Genomic DNA, 16246 nt, shown 5'->3' with positions numbered 1-16246 from the left:
AATTAAGTTGCATTTTCTGACTCTGTCAATATTTTAAGAGATTTAGACATACTACCTTTGGCAAGAGTTGACATTTAGCAGTGGGTAAACCCATGGTCTTTTCATCATGAATGTGTGCTCTGTTTTCGATTAAATTACTTTATCTCTGCGGGGGTGTATTTTTGCTCTTCGGTCGATAGAGCTGCGGGTTTGGCCTGACCTCCCCCCGCATGCTGCTGCCCGCACACCCTTCCAGCTGTGCTCCTGCAGGGCCCTGCCCAGGGCTGGGTTCTGTATCAACACGTTGCAACGGAAGAAAAAGGAGCCAGTCTTTTAGGGGATCACTAGGGAGCGTGGCTGTTTCCTAGCTACAGCTACGTGTTGCTGTGTGCTTCTCTGTTTTTATTTTTTCATTATTTGCTTTAGGACCTGCACATACACAGAGCATTTGTAGCTTTCTGAAAGAGTTTCTGTACCACCACCCAACCTCTGCTTCATGCCAGGGAGGAAAAAGCGATCTGTCTCTGCAGCGCAAGGGGGTAAACCACAATGAATCCAGCCTTGGGAAGAGATAGTGGAAGAAGGTTCTTAATGAGACGGATGAAGAGGTCAGGATTTGGGGAGTAGCAATGGAGGAGCTGAGCCACTTGGCACAGCAGTGAAGGGTTGGGAGTTGTTAAGTACTGGAATTGGTGGCACCCCCCAACTTCTTTAGGATGAGACACTAACTGATGCGTTCCCTTCTTCAGCCTTGCTAAACTCCTTCCACGCAAAAGGACAATCTTGCCCGTACTGGGAACCATTCTTGGCCTACATGGCAGCCTAAAGTGTCCCTGGGCATTGGCTGGAACAACAGAGGCTCAGACCAGAAGGTGCTAACAATTAAATGGTATGTGGGACAGTGCCTGAATTTCTCCCCCCCCGGCCCCCTGATCAGCCGTCTGATGTGGGTGTAGTCAGGCAGGACCAGAACAGGAACAAGGTATGGAGCGGGAAGCCGTGCGCTTGTTGGGAGAAGAGCTAAATGGTTCCTTTCACCAGAAGATACCTCAAAGGTGAATTTGGATTCAAACTAAAAATCACCTTCCTGTTGGTTATTAGTGGTTTTTGCATTCTTTGCCTCATCCCTCTCTATTTTTGGTCAAAATGAAGGGTAGCAGGAAGTTACCATTGCTCCAGTGGCACCAGTGTGTGCAATAGCTCCATCTATGTGGATATAATTTGGTTGGCTTCGGTTGACATTTAGTGCAAGCGCTGACTCATCGTGCATTATCCGTCTCATCACAGGGGCCATCCCCCATTAACTGCACAGGATGGATCAACCTAGGAAAGAGTTGATGATATGCTGTGGGGAAAGTATGAAGAGTGTTTCATTACTTGCTCTCGAAGATAGGTACTAAATGAGTTGAGGAACTGCATAAAGAGAAGGGAATGAGCGAGATGGCAGGGGAATGTTAAGGATTGTGTCCTGCCAGCACTCTTAAGCAAGGCTGTTTACCAGAGGTCAGTCAGTCACTGTATCTGATTTTATAAGCCGTCCTGAGGCCTGAAGGTTTACTTACAGGTTCTGATTTTTGTCCTTTTACTTAGCTTTACAAATTTGAGCGTCTCTTAAAGTAGCTTTGTGTGCAGCTTCATGCAACGTAGAAGTTTTGCATGTAATGTGTCTATTTTGGAAACTAGAGAAAAGTGGAAAAAGGATAGAAGCTTGACATTATGTTTATCTGTACTGTCTTGTATAGATTAACATACCCTTTTCCAAGATCCCAGAATAGCAAATATTATTTGGCTCTAATTATTAATGCTCCCAGCATATATCTTTAGCTCAAATCTATCTGTGGTATGGCAGTCAGTAACTTTTAGAATCCAGATTGTTTACTTCAAACTTCAACATTTACAAATTTAAATGCTATTACTCTCAAACTGTAGGTATTGTGATTGGCTTGTAATTATATTTAACAGTCCATAACCTAATCTTCTGGTTTGGAGGCAGATGGGGTTTGGCACTTTATTCTTGGTGGTTTTTTCTCTTTAAGTGAGAAAATCAGAAAGTTTCCTAATGTAACAATTTGCAACAGGATAGCTCTCCTATTTAAAAAAAAAAAAAGGCACGTGGGAGGTGAGAATAAATGGACTTCAACTAAATTTGTTAAGCTTCCTCACAGACCCATTATAAAGCCAGCAGTTGACAGTAGTTCTTTAATTTGTGGGACTATTTGTTTACTAGTTTGCCACTTAACTTGTTAGTACACTCTAAATGTCAAGCTTCAAAATTACTTGATTTTGTTATGATTATGAATAAGAAATTATTTTGATGGGCTAAAAGGAGATCTTGCATATTTATTATTAAATGCAGTACTTTTGCTGCTAGAGTCAGTTAATGCCTTCAGTAACACTTTATTTTTGTGCCTGTTTAAGATCTTAGAGTTTGGCATGTGGGGACTTCAGCAAGGTTAAATGACATGTTATGCAATAAACAGGCTTTGATACTTGCAATAAAAAGGTTGCTGGAATTGTTTCCCTTATCTATGGGAACTGAGTATTTTAGCAAGCTGCCATTAAATTTCATTTGTGGAATCTGAATGAAACTTTTTTTTTTCCCCACAACTGCAAGTAATTAAAAGGTTGCTTAATTACAGTAGCTTAAAGTGAGCTATTGTAGTACTCTTCGTGTCTCTATCATACTTCCTGGACTGCTTGAAAATGCTAGGATTTGTTTTTGTTCCCAACCTTTGTGCTTCAACAGGGTGATATTACTATTTAATAGGAATAATAATTACAAATGCCTCTCATTTCACTTGAAATGTGGGCTCTTTGTGTCCATTTTTCAGTCTAGAATTATGTACATCATTCAGCATTGTTCGGTGTAGGGTCCCTGGCATTATCCTGCACAGCTTGTTAACCTGCAGGATATGGGCTGTTTGCAATGGTGCAGCATGGTATGTGGGCATAGGGGGTGTCACTATATTCTTTGTACACAGGAGCAGTAGATGGAAATGCAGATGAGGTGAGTGAATTTGTATTATACTCTTTAAGAGACAAGAACAGGAGAAGGAAAGAAAGGTTTGGAAATAATCTGTGCAATAAAGAAGACTGAAACAAATTATTTGGTAGGATTTGTGACCTTATTTGGATCTTTATAAAAACTAAGAGAGTCAGCTCTTTATCAAATATAAATTTAGGTGACTTGATTATTGTGAATGCATTAATCCACGTACAGAGCTCACAGTATTTTCTCCAGTTGAATTATGAGTGGCAGAGCAAGTACCAGTGCTGATGAGTGCCAGGTGGAAGCTGATAGTGGATAAATAAAATTGGGTTGTATTTCAAATGTTGTCTTTATAAGTGAGGGTGACTTCCCAGGAGAAAACATAGATGGAAATTGTTTGGCCTTGGTCTATGAATTTGTGGAGAGGAAGACTTTCAGGAAAGAGATGTGTTAAGGAAATGATCCAGAAGGATGTGAATACTGATTTTTGAGAAGCTGGAGGAGTCCAATAGATGAAGGACTTCAGGAGAGCCCAGCTGACAGTAGTTTTGTTGTCTGAGCAGTGCTTTCAACATTAAATTCAACCACAGCTGCTTGAAGCTTCAGCAGTTAAGAAGCTGCAGACTTAATCCTCTGGTTTATGAAAGGGTGAGGGAAGAGGTGAGGTGCAGCTGAGGTCATATTGGCTCTGTCATAGGTTCGCAAATAAAATACAAATGCAGAGTACCATAAACTAGCTAATGTAACTCCTGGTGCTTTATATTTTTTCCCCAATTGGTAATATTTTTTTACTTTTTGAAGATGGGACTTTCTAAGGTATAGTCAGCCTCCTTTTTTTTTTTTAAAAAAGGACTTAGTTTAATGTTTACTAGTTAAACGTGTCACGTTCTGCAGCTTCTTGAGTGTTTCTGAGCTATGGTTCTTATCTTGCTTCAAAACCCCTTATTTTTCTCCTTGTCAAGGCAAAATGTGTTAACACTCAGCTTTTTCATCCTTTGATTGTAGAGACTTGGTTATTTGCATAGCCTGAATTTGAGAAAGAGCTGTCCCCACCATATCTGAATAGGTTCATTTGGTGTTGTGTGTCTAGCCAGTAGTGCAAAGGATGTTACATCTTTGTCAAAATAATTTTGTCTTTAGAAGCTAATCGAGGAAACCAGGTGAAATTCCATGAAGTTGTCACAGTTTTGCTTTTGTGCCATATAATGGATATATATATATTTTGATTTTCTATTTCTCTAAGTAGAGTGAGCAGCAGTCACGATTTCTCTGGATTTTGTATAATACTTGACTATCCCATTTATGATTCACTTATCAGAAGATCAAATAGTGAATGATAAATTATTGATCAAATATAAGAGGAAAGACCAAATTACTCATATCTTTCAATTAACATAAAAGCCCTGGAAGTAAAACAAAAATACGTTGTTCCCAATATACATGTCACTTTCCCAAGCATCTACATGCTTTCAGAATCCCTTATAAAAGGGAGGCCTCCAAAATCAGCAGCCAGAGCAAGATGATATTGCATAGGAACAATAAATCTTAGTACAGACAGGTACTAACAAAGGTGTTTCAGATACCATGCAACGCAGCACATGGCCATGCAGTCTAATTGGGGTACTAATGAAAAAACTGTAAAATTAGAGATTCTATCCTATCCACTTAGTTGGAGTTTTCTTATAAACTTGGGATCTCACAAAAGGAACATCGTAGTAATTTTAAAATAAGCATGTCGAGTCACTTCTTCTTACAGAAGTTCCATTAGATATAATGGAATTGATTCAACCACTTCTCAGACCTGCTATGTAATGATACAATGATGGTTTGAAAGAGAAGGCTAAACTTGAAATAAAAAATAAAGTAAAATAGTTCTGGCCTCTTCAGCAGGTGAAGTAGAAACTTTGGGAAGTGCAGTTAAAGATTTTTCCCATATATTTTGGCATTGTTAAATGGATCATAAGGTATATATGTACAGCTGGGTCTAAGATCAAAATAAAAAATAACATTGCTTACTTAGGATTTGACTGCTGAGTAGAAATCTACAGACTTATTTGTGGAAACTGTATGTGCATGATGATTAAAAATATGAAGAGAGGGTAATGATCAGGGTGTGATATCTTAAATGTGTAATGAAAAAAAATTTAAAAATCAAATCAGAAAGAAAGGTAAAGTTGGTGTAGCAGAAATCTGCTACATTTAGGACGAGTTCACTTTTCTTGCAGACTACTTCTTCACACGAACTTTCCATGTAGAGATAAATGTTTCTTTGACATGAAATTATAAAACTACTTTAACTGTTTTGAAAAATGCCATAATTCCTGTACTTTCTGAGAATACTACTGGCCTGGTATAATGAGTTTAAGAATAACTATGTATTAAGCCCATAGCTTTAAAATCTACCATTAATGAAATGTCCATTTCATTAATTGCATCTGCTTCGGTGGCTTGTATAAAGATTTTAGTAAGAGAGGAGGATTTTGAACAAAGGTTCAGAGACATGCAAGTGAAGTATTGGAAATCTGATAACACTGTAACAATGGCTGGCTTCAAGAAATGTCCTGAAAGATTGCCACTTCACCAAACAGGATTACAGTGCAATTAATCTTTGTGGTTCGACAGTAAAATCTTTATTCGCATTACTTCAAAGTCATCTTTTTGTCTATAATTGAATTCCAGAAGCAGATGTCAGTGCATACATACTGAGCTTTTCTTAAAGGGCCTTTGCATTCCTTGAAAAGATAGCAATGGTTTGTGAGTTAAGTGGCCATATTAAATCCAGAAAGGCAAAATGTAAGGTTCTGGAGACAAAATATTCAGCTCATATAGTACTCAATTTCCTTTGAGCAATTCAGAATAAAAAAGTTATTTAATTCAATCCTTACAGGAAACACAAGTGTCTGGGATATCTGATTAACGCATTTCCTTGTCTACTACTTACCTCTTTGCAGCTTCAGCTTTCCCACATCAAAGAAAAGTTCTCAGCATGTGCTGAGGCTCAGGATTGAAATCGAAAGAACCTGAACTTCTGAAGAAGGTTCTCAAGTAAAATACTATTTATAGTATTTTCAGATAGCTCAAGTTCCAGGGAAAAGAAGCTGCCCCCGTCACTCCTTTAATCATCCTTTCTTAAGTCAGATCAGTTCTGTACAAGCTGTTTTATGTGTTGGATTGAGTTAAGGTGGGCTTCTTTATTTAACATAGGGTTCTTAAACAGGTAGGCTGCTTAGCAGGCCCGCAGCTGTATTATCGAGCTAGTTCAGATTTTATATCCATCTCCCCAAGTTTACCAGAGATCACAACATAATAAAAAGAAATGCACAGAAAGGGCACTAGTTAAGTTGAAGTGAATACCTGTTTCCAGTCACTTCATTCTCCTTCTTGGTGGATTCAGCGAGACAATGACTGAACACTAGGAAGGAGAAATATCAGACTAATTTTGGAAACGGGAATTAAGCCTCTTTTTTTTCTTCTTCTTTTTTTCCCCTTTTTTTCTTCTTTTTCTTTTTTTTTTTCTTTTCTTCTTTTTCTTTGTAGTCTCTTTCAGAAAGAGTAAGAGTAGGCCAGTAGTGGGAGAGCAGTGAGTGAGGAGAAACTGCTGAGTTTTAGTGCACTTAAAATAAACTTGAAAAATGTTATGTTCTGAACAGGCCAAGACAGCAAGATAATTTTTTTCAGTTTGCAGTCTTAATACATGATGCCAGGTCTGAGATTTCAATAGGCAGATGCGTGTGATGGCTTTATTGTGTCTGCCCCTTTGAATTGTGTTTGTGTGTATAAAAAAACTACAGAGACACACACATGTAGTATATATGAATGCTATATTAATCAGAGGAATTCTGTGGATTAAATTATATCCTCCATTTTTAAAGGGGGAGGTGCACAACAGATTTTAGAGGAGAAAAGTTAAGTGCCTGAGGGTAAGCAGACAAGCATTGTGGCAAGTCAGTGTTTTTTTGAAGTCTGTACCTTTACAACTGCTGAAACACTGAACAACTCTCCGCAATTTGTCTAAATACTTTTCCTTAATCAGAGTGCCTTGCAAACTGAAAAGCATGAAGTAATATTTCTGATACGTAACCTAGTGCTGTTTTCTTCTGCAAAGGCAGTTTACTGGGATTTAAAATGCATAGAAAAGAGGGAGCAACTTCTTCCCTCCTACATAAACTGACATCTGAACATTCAAGCTGGAAAAGTGCAAAAAGTAGCTGAGTGAGAAAAGCCTGCAAGTCCTTTGGAAGAAAATCCCGCAGCTCCACCATGCATTGATTTATACTGAATATAGCTATAGTGTATGTCAGCAAATACAAGATGGAAAAATGACTTAATAGAAGCAAAAGGTTGACTGCTGGGCACAATTTTTCTATAGAAATACAAAAATATAAAAAGTAGTATTACATGAAAAAAAGCAAAAAATAAAAAATTAAAAAACAGTAGATCAGCTTTTCAACTGAGTGCCTCTTGAGTGGATTGGATGTTGTGTATTGGGGTAAAATTGGAATTGACTTGGTAAAGAACAAGAGAAGATAGTGATCATGAGACTCAGATTCTTCATTAGGTTTGAATTTAGAAAGGCAAAGAAGAATGTTCTTTGAATTTTGAAATAGGTGATGGCTGTATCCATACTGCTCAGTACAACAAAGCTAGTCTCTATCATTTGGCCAGGCTGGATTGGGAAGGGCTATCGCTAATGGTGAAAGACCATCTGCTTTCTAGGGAATACACCACATGATTACATTTTTATCATGAACATGTAATTGACCTCCCATTTTACAATAACGTGCATTTAGACTGGAGTGAGAAAACTCCTGATAGGACATTCTGATCAAGAGCTTCTCATAGGGTGTTAGAGAAGAGATGGTGTGAGGTGAGGTAGTGTGGGATGTGTGGCCTGAGAGTGCATCTTGTGTGTGAGTGCTGAATTATCTGCAAGGAAGTATTTGGATGTGTGGATTTAGAGAATGTCTTATGTCCAAGTGGAAGAGATTAAAAGTTAAAAAGGATGAGGATAACGGAGAGGATATTTTGTTAAGGTGAGGAAGACAAGGAAATATTTTAAAATGCTCTTAAGTTCAGTTATGTTGGCTTTCTCTGTATCTTCTGTGTTTTGCCATTTACAGCTGTTGTCACTTAATATCTGCATGTATATAAAAAAGACCAAAAAAACCCCAAACAAAACTGTACAGAAAAGTATTGAGATAAAACTATGTTTATTTCAACAGAACGCTGAAATTTCAGTATTTGAAGTGAACATTCGTTTTGTCGGAGGACTGCTTTCAGCTTACTATCTTTCAGGAGAAGAGGTAAGATTTTTCCACATGGTTTATCTGAAATATCATCATCTAGATAAGTAGTTAACTTGAGTTTAATAATTTAATTTATCCAAATTAAACTTGTTTGAAACTTTAAAAATGTCTTGTACAGCAGAGACCTGTCCGTTGTGTTTTCTTGGTTCTGTCACTCTTGCCTTGTATAAGTCTTGAAGTTATTACTTCATATAAGTGTTAAATGATTTTTTTTTTTTTCCTGAGCTGAAATGTTACCCAGTACATTTTTACCAGCCTTCATGCTGGAGTGGTAGACTTGGTGCATCAGTTTCGTCCTTCAAAAATTGGTTTTGAGCATATTCTTTAATTCATATAAACTGTATTTCTGCTGGCCTTCCTGAAGCTGAAGCTTCAACTCACAAGGGAAAGACATGTTAAGAACAAAAAGATAACTGGTAAACCTATATACGTGAATGTCTTTAAAGCATTAGTATCCCGTTAATCTCTATTGCCTGTCATGGCTTCTAGAGAGGATGAAGAAGCGATTTCATCTAAGGGCTTTGACTAATGCAGTGATTTCTCTAATATATTTGGAGAAGGCTATACTAAGTCACAGGTACTGTGATATTTTAAATTTTTAGCTGGGCACTTGAAAAGTCTTTAATCTTCCTAGTTTAAATTCTTGTTCCTGTCTCTGGATTATAGTAGTATTTTATTGTAGGATTAACACAAGTTAATACTCTTTAACCATAAGTTGAATTTATCATTGGATTTCTTTAAATCCAAAGTAATTACTGGTGAAAACTCCACAAAAGATGTATAATTTTCTTTCAAATGTAAATTTCCCAAGTACTAGGTAAAGCCCTGTTTTGAACCTGTAACTTTAAATTAACTTAAATTCTATGGTGTGCGTGTTGGTTTTTGTTAAAATTTATCATTATGTTAAAGCTGTCTTAGCAGGTACTATGGGGTCATGTGCCTGACAAAGCAGTTATAAGAAGAAATGTTCCTCTGACATTTTTACTTTACCTATCTATTTCCCACGGTCCTATCTTGAGTGTAGGTGGCGTTGAAAAGACATTAATGTTTTAAAATATACAGTTTTTCATGTTTTAACTGTCTTAGATTTTTCTGGAAAAAAATTACACTTAGACCCATTTCAAATTCACACTTAATGGTAAGGAAAAAAAATCAAGAAGTGCTTGATAGCTGGCTTCTTGATCTTTACTAAATATTGGTTTACTTAATGTTTCATCTTTAACTCTTGAAGGAAATTACTTGTCCTCCTACAGTAACTCAGCAACCAGAAATAAGCATATTTAAGGGTACCTAGAATTGAAAGCTCTTCCTTCTGTGATTAAATAGTTCCATCTTCCTCTGCAGGTCTAGTTCTTGCAAACAGGCTTGAACTTTTCCAGTATAACCTATTGCTACATGTTAATTAAGTGGTTCTGACAGAAGCAGACAATGCTTCTTGGCAGACAACAAACTAGTAGAGAACTGCATGTGAGCCTTTACATCAAGCAGTAGTTGTCTGCCAAGAAATGCTTGAACCGTTTGTCATCAGTGCTGTTGATTTCATATACATGGTGATAGTTTAGTTTATATGTTGTGTCTGTTAATGTGCAGGCTCACTTTCAATCAGGGCATATAGTTTCTCCTGAATAACACCTAATCATTGCTTCCCAACCATTCCTTCTCCTGTAGAGAGGCAGTTTTACCACCACCTCTTGGGCTAGATGGATAGCAACATTGGTGTTCAAATAAAACTCTCTTGTACAAACAAAATGAGGAAATATTTAAAACAAAAGGAGGTATTTGAGACACTGCATAATTAAGTGGAGCTCTTTACAGTAGAATATTAGTGATACTGGATGCTAATGTCTGTTCTAAAAATAAATGGACTCATTAATGAGAGTAAAATGGGCCCCTAAACACAAAGATGACATGTATGATTAGGAGGGTCCTGAGCTCTTGCGAGCTGGCAATAGACGCTGCCTGTTCTTGCCACTGGTTCTCATACTCTTTGGTAGACATCTGCTGTCCAAGACAGAACAAGCTGTTCCTAAACTAACAGTTGTCCTAGTGGCTTAAAGAGTGCAACTCAGCGTGCTCTGCCTTTATCAGATTTGGGAAAACTTCCCGATTTGTTTCCTAAATCCTGGACACTGAAGCGGGAGCCAGCTGGTGCATATGGGAAGAGTGGGATGTGACCACTCTGAGGACAGAGCAGCTGTGCAGCAGCGTGAGGGTTCCCCTGCTGCGTGGGTCTGTCTGGGTCTGACAGGTGTGGAATGGACAGAGGGCCCCAGAGGCTGGCTGCCACCATAGAAAATATATCTTTAACCATCCTTTAGTCCATTATATTAGTGGGCATTCCTAAGGAGGTGGAACAATCTGTATATGCAGACTGATTGGAGGATTAAGCTTTCTCGGTTGAAAGCTCATTTTATTCTTTATCAGATTAACTATTTAAAAATCTTATATATGCTGTACACACTTATCAGTATCCTAATTAAAGAAAGCTATGTTTCAGTAAAAGGAGTGACAGAAATAATTATTGTTTGTACTTCTGAATTACATTTCCATGGGTAATGATCCAAAGCTGCAACATATTGTATGTTCCATAATCATTTGTAAGTCTAACTAATCATGATTAAAGTACATCCTATCACACGGAGTAGTTCCTAAAACATCCTGCTCACATAATAGTTCATTTAGATAAAGGCACCAATGTGAATAACTTTAAAAATGAGCAAATTGAATACTTTGCCTTTTGTGTGCTGCTTACTTGCAAATAGAGCTATGAGATGCATTATATTAAACTTCCTAGAATTTCTGCCTTCCTAGAAATAATATGAAATGGCTAAAAGTTCTAGAATGGTGTCACACACCTTAAGTCACTTTTTTTTGTATTTTAAAATTGCTGTTTAAACCCAAGCTGGTAAGAATTCCACTCAAACATCAAATTTCATTTATAGAACAGCTAAAAATACCAGAAAAATTTATTTCAAGTTAAGTAACTTCTTAAGGACTGCTCTTTTTTTTTTTTTTTTCTTCTCTGTCAGTCCCTTATAGTAATATTACATGTGAGTGCTTCCCTGGTATTTCTTCATGAGTCAGTGGCTATAAGGGATTATTAAAAATAAACCTGGCTCCTTCAAAGCAGTGCTAGTATTAATTTGTTTGTTTGTATGAAAGCATTTGGAGGAGCCTGTAATATAGTAAGTTTAGACCATAGGAACAGCACAGATTTATTTGCAAACTTTCTTGATTGTTTTGTTAAATAAACCGGAATTCATTAGTAGACAAGCGATTCGTCTTCTAAGCGACATGTTAGATTTGTTAGACATGTGAAGATTTTTGGTTTTGTACTGGAAAATAAGATGTATAGTAAGGGAGAGATTTATTTTACAAATGTTTTGTAGTACCTACTAGTCTGATGTAAAATTCCAGTATAACAAGGATCAGGAGTATTGCAGGGAACAAGATTCCCTGTCCTGCAGAACCAGATATTTTTTTTCCTCTTGCTTAAAGCATGCTTCCAAATGTAGTCATATATTTGTTAACTTTTGGAGGAGGACAACACTGTGTCCTCTAACAGCAGCTGAGACCTTTCTTGGAATTCGTGGGGATGACAAATATTACTTCTGAACACTGTAATCTTCACTGTTGGGAATAACTGTGATACTGGTGCTGAAAGTCACGGCAAGTGTATGGCACTGCTAGTAGAGAATATACAACCCTAAATACTGACCTGCCTAGCTCTTCTGCTTTACTGATAGCTGGTTCTTATAGGTACTGCTAAAGCTGTATAATAAGGGGACTATTTTACTTGAAGGTTGGTTTCATAGTCAGGGAATACATTGCATAGGCAGAAATAGAAGTAGCTTTTAATAATTGCAGTTTGTATTAGTAGCAAGAAATTAATCCACAATGCTCTGAAGTGAATAAGGAGCATGTAGTTCCAGATCCAGCTGGTAAGTTCCCAGATTCTTCTGAAGCTTTTCCATTTTTTGAATGGGATAAGTAATTTTTTTTTTTCCCCCCCGAGTTATAATATTTTGGATTCAGCAGCTGTTCTTCCTGCATAATATAACCTTCTCTTTTCTAGGACTAAAGATAGTTATCTTCACTGGAGGAAGTCAAAATAAAGTTGATAATGATGTTCATATTGCCATTTCTGTCCACAGCATGAAGCAGAAATGGAGAGGGGGTTTTGGGGTTTTTTTTTTGTTGTTGTTTTTTGCCCCTCTGGCAGTATATCCTGTTTGAAGGAACACAAATGTATTCTGGTCAGGATGAAGGAATAAAAAACCCACAACAAACAGTTCTTCACAATAATGAACTTTAGACTTTCTGAGTCTCATCTATTACTCATTAATCTCTACCAACTGTTAATTAGAAGTAAAAATGAAGGAAAAAAAAAAAAAGAATGAAAAAGAATGATGACGTATCACCTAATTAGTTTATATCTGCATTTAGAATACGAGTTACAGTGCAACTATTCAACCTCACTTGATGATCTTGGTCTCCTCTCTGACTTCAGACCTAATCATTGCCCGTTTAAAACAACCATTCATTGGTGATGGTAGTGCTGTCTTATTAATGAGGAGCAGACATGAAATAATGATGCAATAATTTTGCCAGGCTGACTACAAAACATTGCTGACTTCATATAGTACTAAAACGTTTTCCAGAATTTAGCTGTAGCTATTTTCATCTAGCTCTCCCTCTCTTGTGGAGGTCTCCCCCTTCAAAGAGAGTATTTGAATTCCATAGATACAAAAAAAAATATAATTCATCATTTAGAAATCTTGAATAGTAGGAGGATGACGTTTGTCACCTATACAAAGGTATTAGCCTATTTCTGCAAATGAGGAATTTAAGTTTCACCATAGATGCCTTGAGGATCTTATCTCACCAGTGTGAGAATTGACTGCATGTTTTATCTTCTGCTTCCTTTCACTTAACTTGACACTAATTAACAAGAAGACTTTTCCTTTTATGTCTTGGAAGCTTGATTTCTAATGCTGTTTGAAACTCCAGGCATACTGTATCAGCTACATTGCTTCTGTGTGAATGCCACTTAACTCCTCCTTGAGCATCTTCACAGATTGGCAGTAGAATTCCCTGTTCAGCAGAAACTGGAAGACTGCGATTGCCTGTAGTTTTCTGCAGCCCTTTTTTCAGATTTGGGTCCTGTTTGCCACCTACCATCCATCTGCTGCCACTTTAAGTGATACATCAGTACTTCAGTGGTGTCATGTTTTAATTCCTTTAGAGCTCTGAAATGATCTTGATGATTTGTTTCATTTTTATCAATTTATGGTTCTTTTAACTTCCATATTTCATAAAATCCTGGAGTCATTCAGCTTGGAAGGGACCTGAAGAGGTCATCTAGTCCAGCCTCAATATTGGGACAGTGCATTAGGCTTGTCTTTTTAAGGATCTCCTTGCATGGGAACCTGTCGGGGCTCTTCAAGGCTGAACACTGGGGCAAGTTTAGCTTTTCTGCAATGGCACTGTGTTCTTTCACATGGCCATCTCTTAATTGTTCCTCCTGGCTCTCTAGCAGGCCTTGTGTTTTGCTTTTTTTTTTGTTGTTGTTTTGTAACTTTAAAATCTTGTTCTTCAAAAATTACATGTAGTCTGACTTAACAGTTTTTCATTTAACTTGTCAGACATGATCAGTTTCTGTATTGCTTAATTGGACTTTAATATACTTTTGCTTTTAATTACCTTCTTTACAGTCACACCAAAAGAAAATACAAGTCATCTGAGCCTTTTGATTTGAGAATCTTGTGACTCTGAACCTCATCTTTTATCCTCCAGATCACCTCCGAGCATTTTACCCATTTGGCTGTTCCTTTCAAAGTTTATTTCAGCTGGTCTTCTTGATTCTCTTTCCAAACTTAAACATTACCAAAGTCAACCTTTTGTTTGTAACAGCATGTTGAATTGGAGCATGTGGCCCCTGTTAGACAGTAATGTGTCAAACTAACTCAAGAGCTACTTTTTCGCTTATAGACTCTGAGTTTCTGCAGGAAGCTGTCATTACAGTGTATAAAAGAATGGTTTATATCCACTCTGATGTAGCACTTAGCAACCTGCTTAGGGACAGAAGGATTTAAAATCTCCTCTGTTTCTCACAATCACAGTCTGTAATCTCCATTAGTATTTCAGTCTCTTCGCCACCTTTAATAGATGTAATGCTGTTCTCTTTCTGTGCTAGCTGCATCAAAATGTGCTACAGCATCCCTGTGGATTCACATTCTGGAGATAACCTTGACTCCTAAGATTTTCTTTGATGTAGTCTTCTGCTGTTCCAAGCAGACTGCTCTTCAGTCTTCTATTTCTGTCTCTTACGTTCCTGCAGTGCAATTACACTGTCGCTGTTGATGAAACCCATCTCTGTTAAACAGGTTCCCTGTACTCCAGAATCTTCCCTGTTCCTAATGCTTCTGTCCCGTTTCTCCCAATGCTACTTGCTCTGCTGCTCTGTGCAGCTCTGCCTCTCAAGCTGGCCCCACACATAATGCTGAGGAAATGTCAAAGAATGGTAACAGAGATGTTGATTTTCAGTCTTGCACTTAATTCAAGTTTTGCTTCTTGGTTTTCCTTCAATCCCCTCTCTGCTTTGGAGTTACTGGTACCACGACTGGGAACCTGAAGCCTTGTGGAGCCTCTTCCATCTGTACACCAGGCACACGATCAGCTGCCATCACCAACAATTTTTGTCCCTCATAATAAAGACCCTCAGGCTACTTAAGTAATGTAAAGTGAAAATAGTGGCAATTTACATTATTTCAGTGAATTACTGTCTGCTGGAGTTCAGCAGTGGGTATGTTTCAGATGTCTGTCGTCAGCGTGAGTTTCCGCAGCAGGGGGACGGAGCAGCTCTGGTGATAGCCTGCTGCAGCTGCTGTAACTGAGCCTACTATGAAACCAGGAGCTAGTGCCCTGATTTTGGTCAGAGAAGCATGAGTTTAGAACTCTGACCTGTACAGTAACACAATTTTCTCTTTTACAGTTTTCCCTTTTGCATATCTGAAAGGTGTTTGTTCGGGGAGATTTTTCAAAACGGCAAAAAAATTTGGTTTGTCCCGTGGCAAACTTATTTGACATGTTTTTGAATTCATGCATTGACTTTAGAAATAACTAAACCAAAAAGCTTTGTTGCTTATTACATTAATTTTAACTAAAACCCCAGCTCACCTCCAGACCACTATAGTCTGATGCTAAAGCTGGTAAACTGTTTGAAAGGAGAATGGATGATAATGAGAGCTAAGTAGTATCTTATTGTGATTGTAACAGCTGGTCTGTTTGACATGAGCTTGTGAGCTATATTATTAAGTAGAATTCAAGCAGCTGAGAGGGAGCTGGTTTGTTTGTTCTGAGGATTTGGCTCTCAACCAGCTCCTACAGTTTCACTTGATTGTGATTCTACAGAGCAGTTGGAGAGGGCATGTCTACCAGAAATACTAGTGTGGGGGCTTTCCTTTTGCGCAGCAGCTCTAGATAGACCTGAAAGAAGAATTCTTTGCATGTGGGTTAATATACTATACAGAAGAAATTATATACTATTAACAGTCTGTCCAGAGTCACCATGCGTCTGCAAAGGATTTCAGTCTCCAAGACATTTGTCTCTTTCATTTATCTTGGTATTCAGTTCTGTCATTTTGCAGCACCAAATTCAATTGCAACAATAAAGCAGAATAAAAGGAGAGTGAAAACATATTGCCTGAAGAGTTAGTGGGATTGTTCTGTTCTGCAAATTTAATAGAAAATGTACAACATATGATTAAATACGGGGTTCTGTGGAGCCATTTGCAAGCAATGTTGAGATTGTTGCAAATATATTATCCATATGTAAAGAATAATCCTTATGTATAACTTTATTATATTAAGCAGAGAATTTTACTTATTTCTGCACGTGAAAGCAACATAAAAATATCTTAAGTCAGTGCTGACAGTGGGAATAGATCAGCATTAATTTACCCCCCTTTAA

At 37.6% G+C, this 16246-nt stretch overlaps 1 protein-coding gene across 1 annotated transcript in view; it reads left to right on the top strand.

Moving 5' to 3' along the window:
* Positions 1-16246, top strand: part of MAN1A1 (mannosidase alpha class 1A member 1) — a 140522-nt gene that overhangs the window by 48872 nt on the left and 75404 nt on the right. Inside the window, exon 4 of the mRNA XM_074150341.1 lies at positions 8191-8271. Coding sequence (XP_074006442.1) covers positions 8191-8271 — 81 coding nt within the window. The remainder of the gene's footprint in view (positions 1-8190; positions 8272-16246) is intronic.

Source organism: Numenius arquata, chromosome 7 (genome assembly GCF_964106895.1).
Source record: "Numenius arquata chromosome 7, bNumArq3.hap1.1, whole genome shotgun sequence".
In the NCBI taxonomy this organism is placed as follows: Eukaryota; Metazoa; Chordata; class Aves; order Charadriiformes; family Scolopacidae; genus Numenius; species Numenius arquata.
The sequence above is the reverse complement of the archived record's forward strand: the minus strand, read 5'-3'. Positions and strand labels throughout refer to the sequence as shown.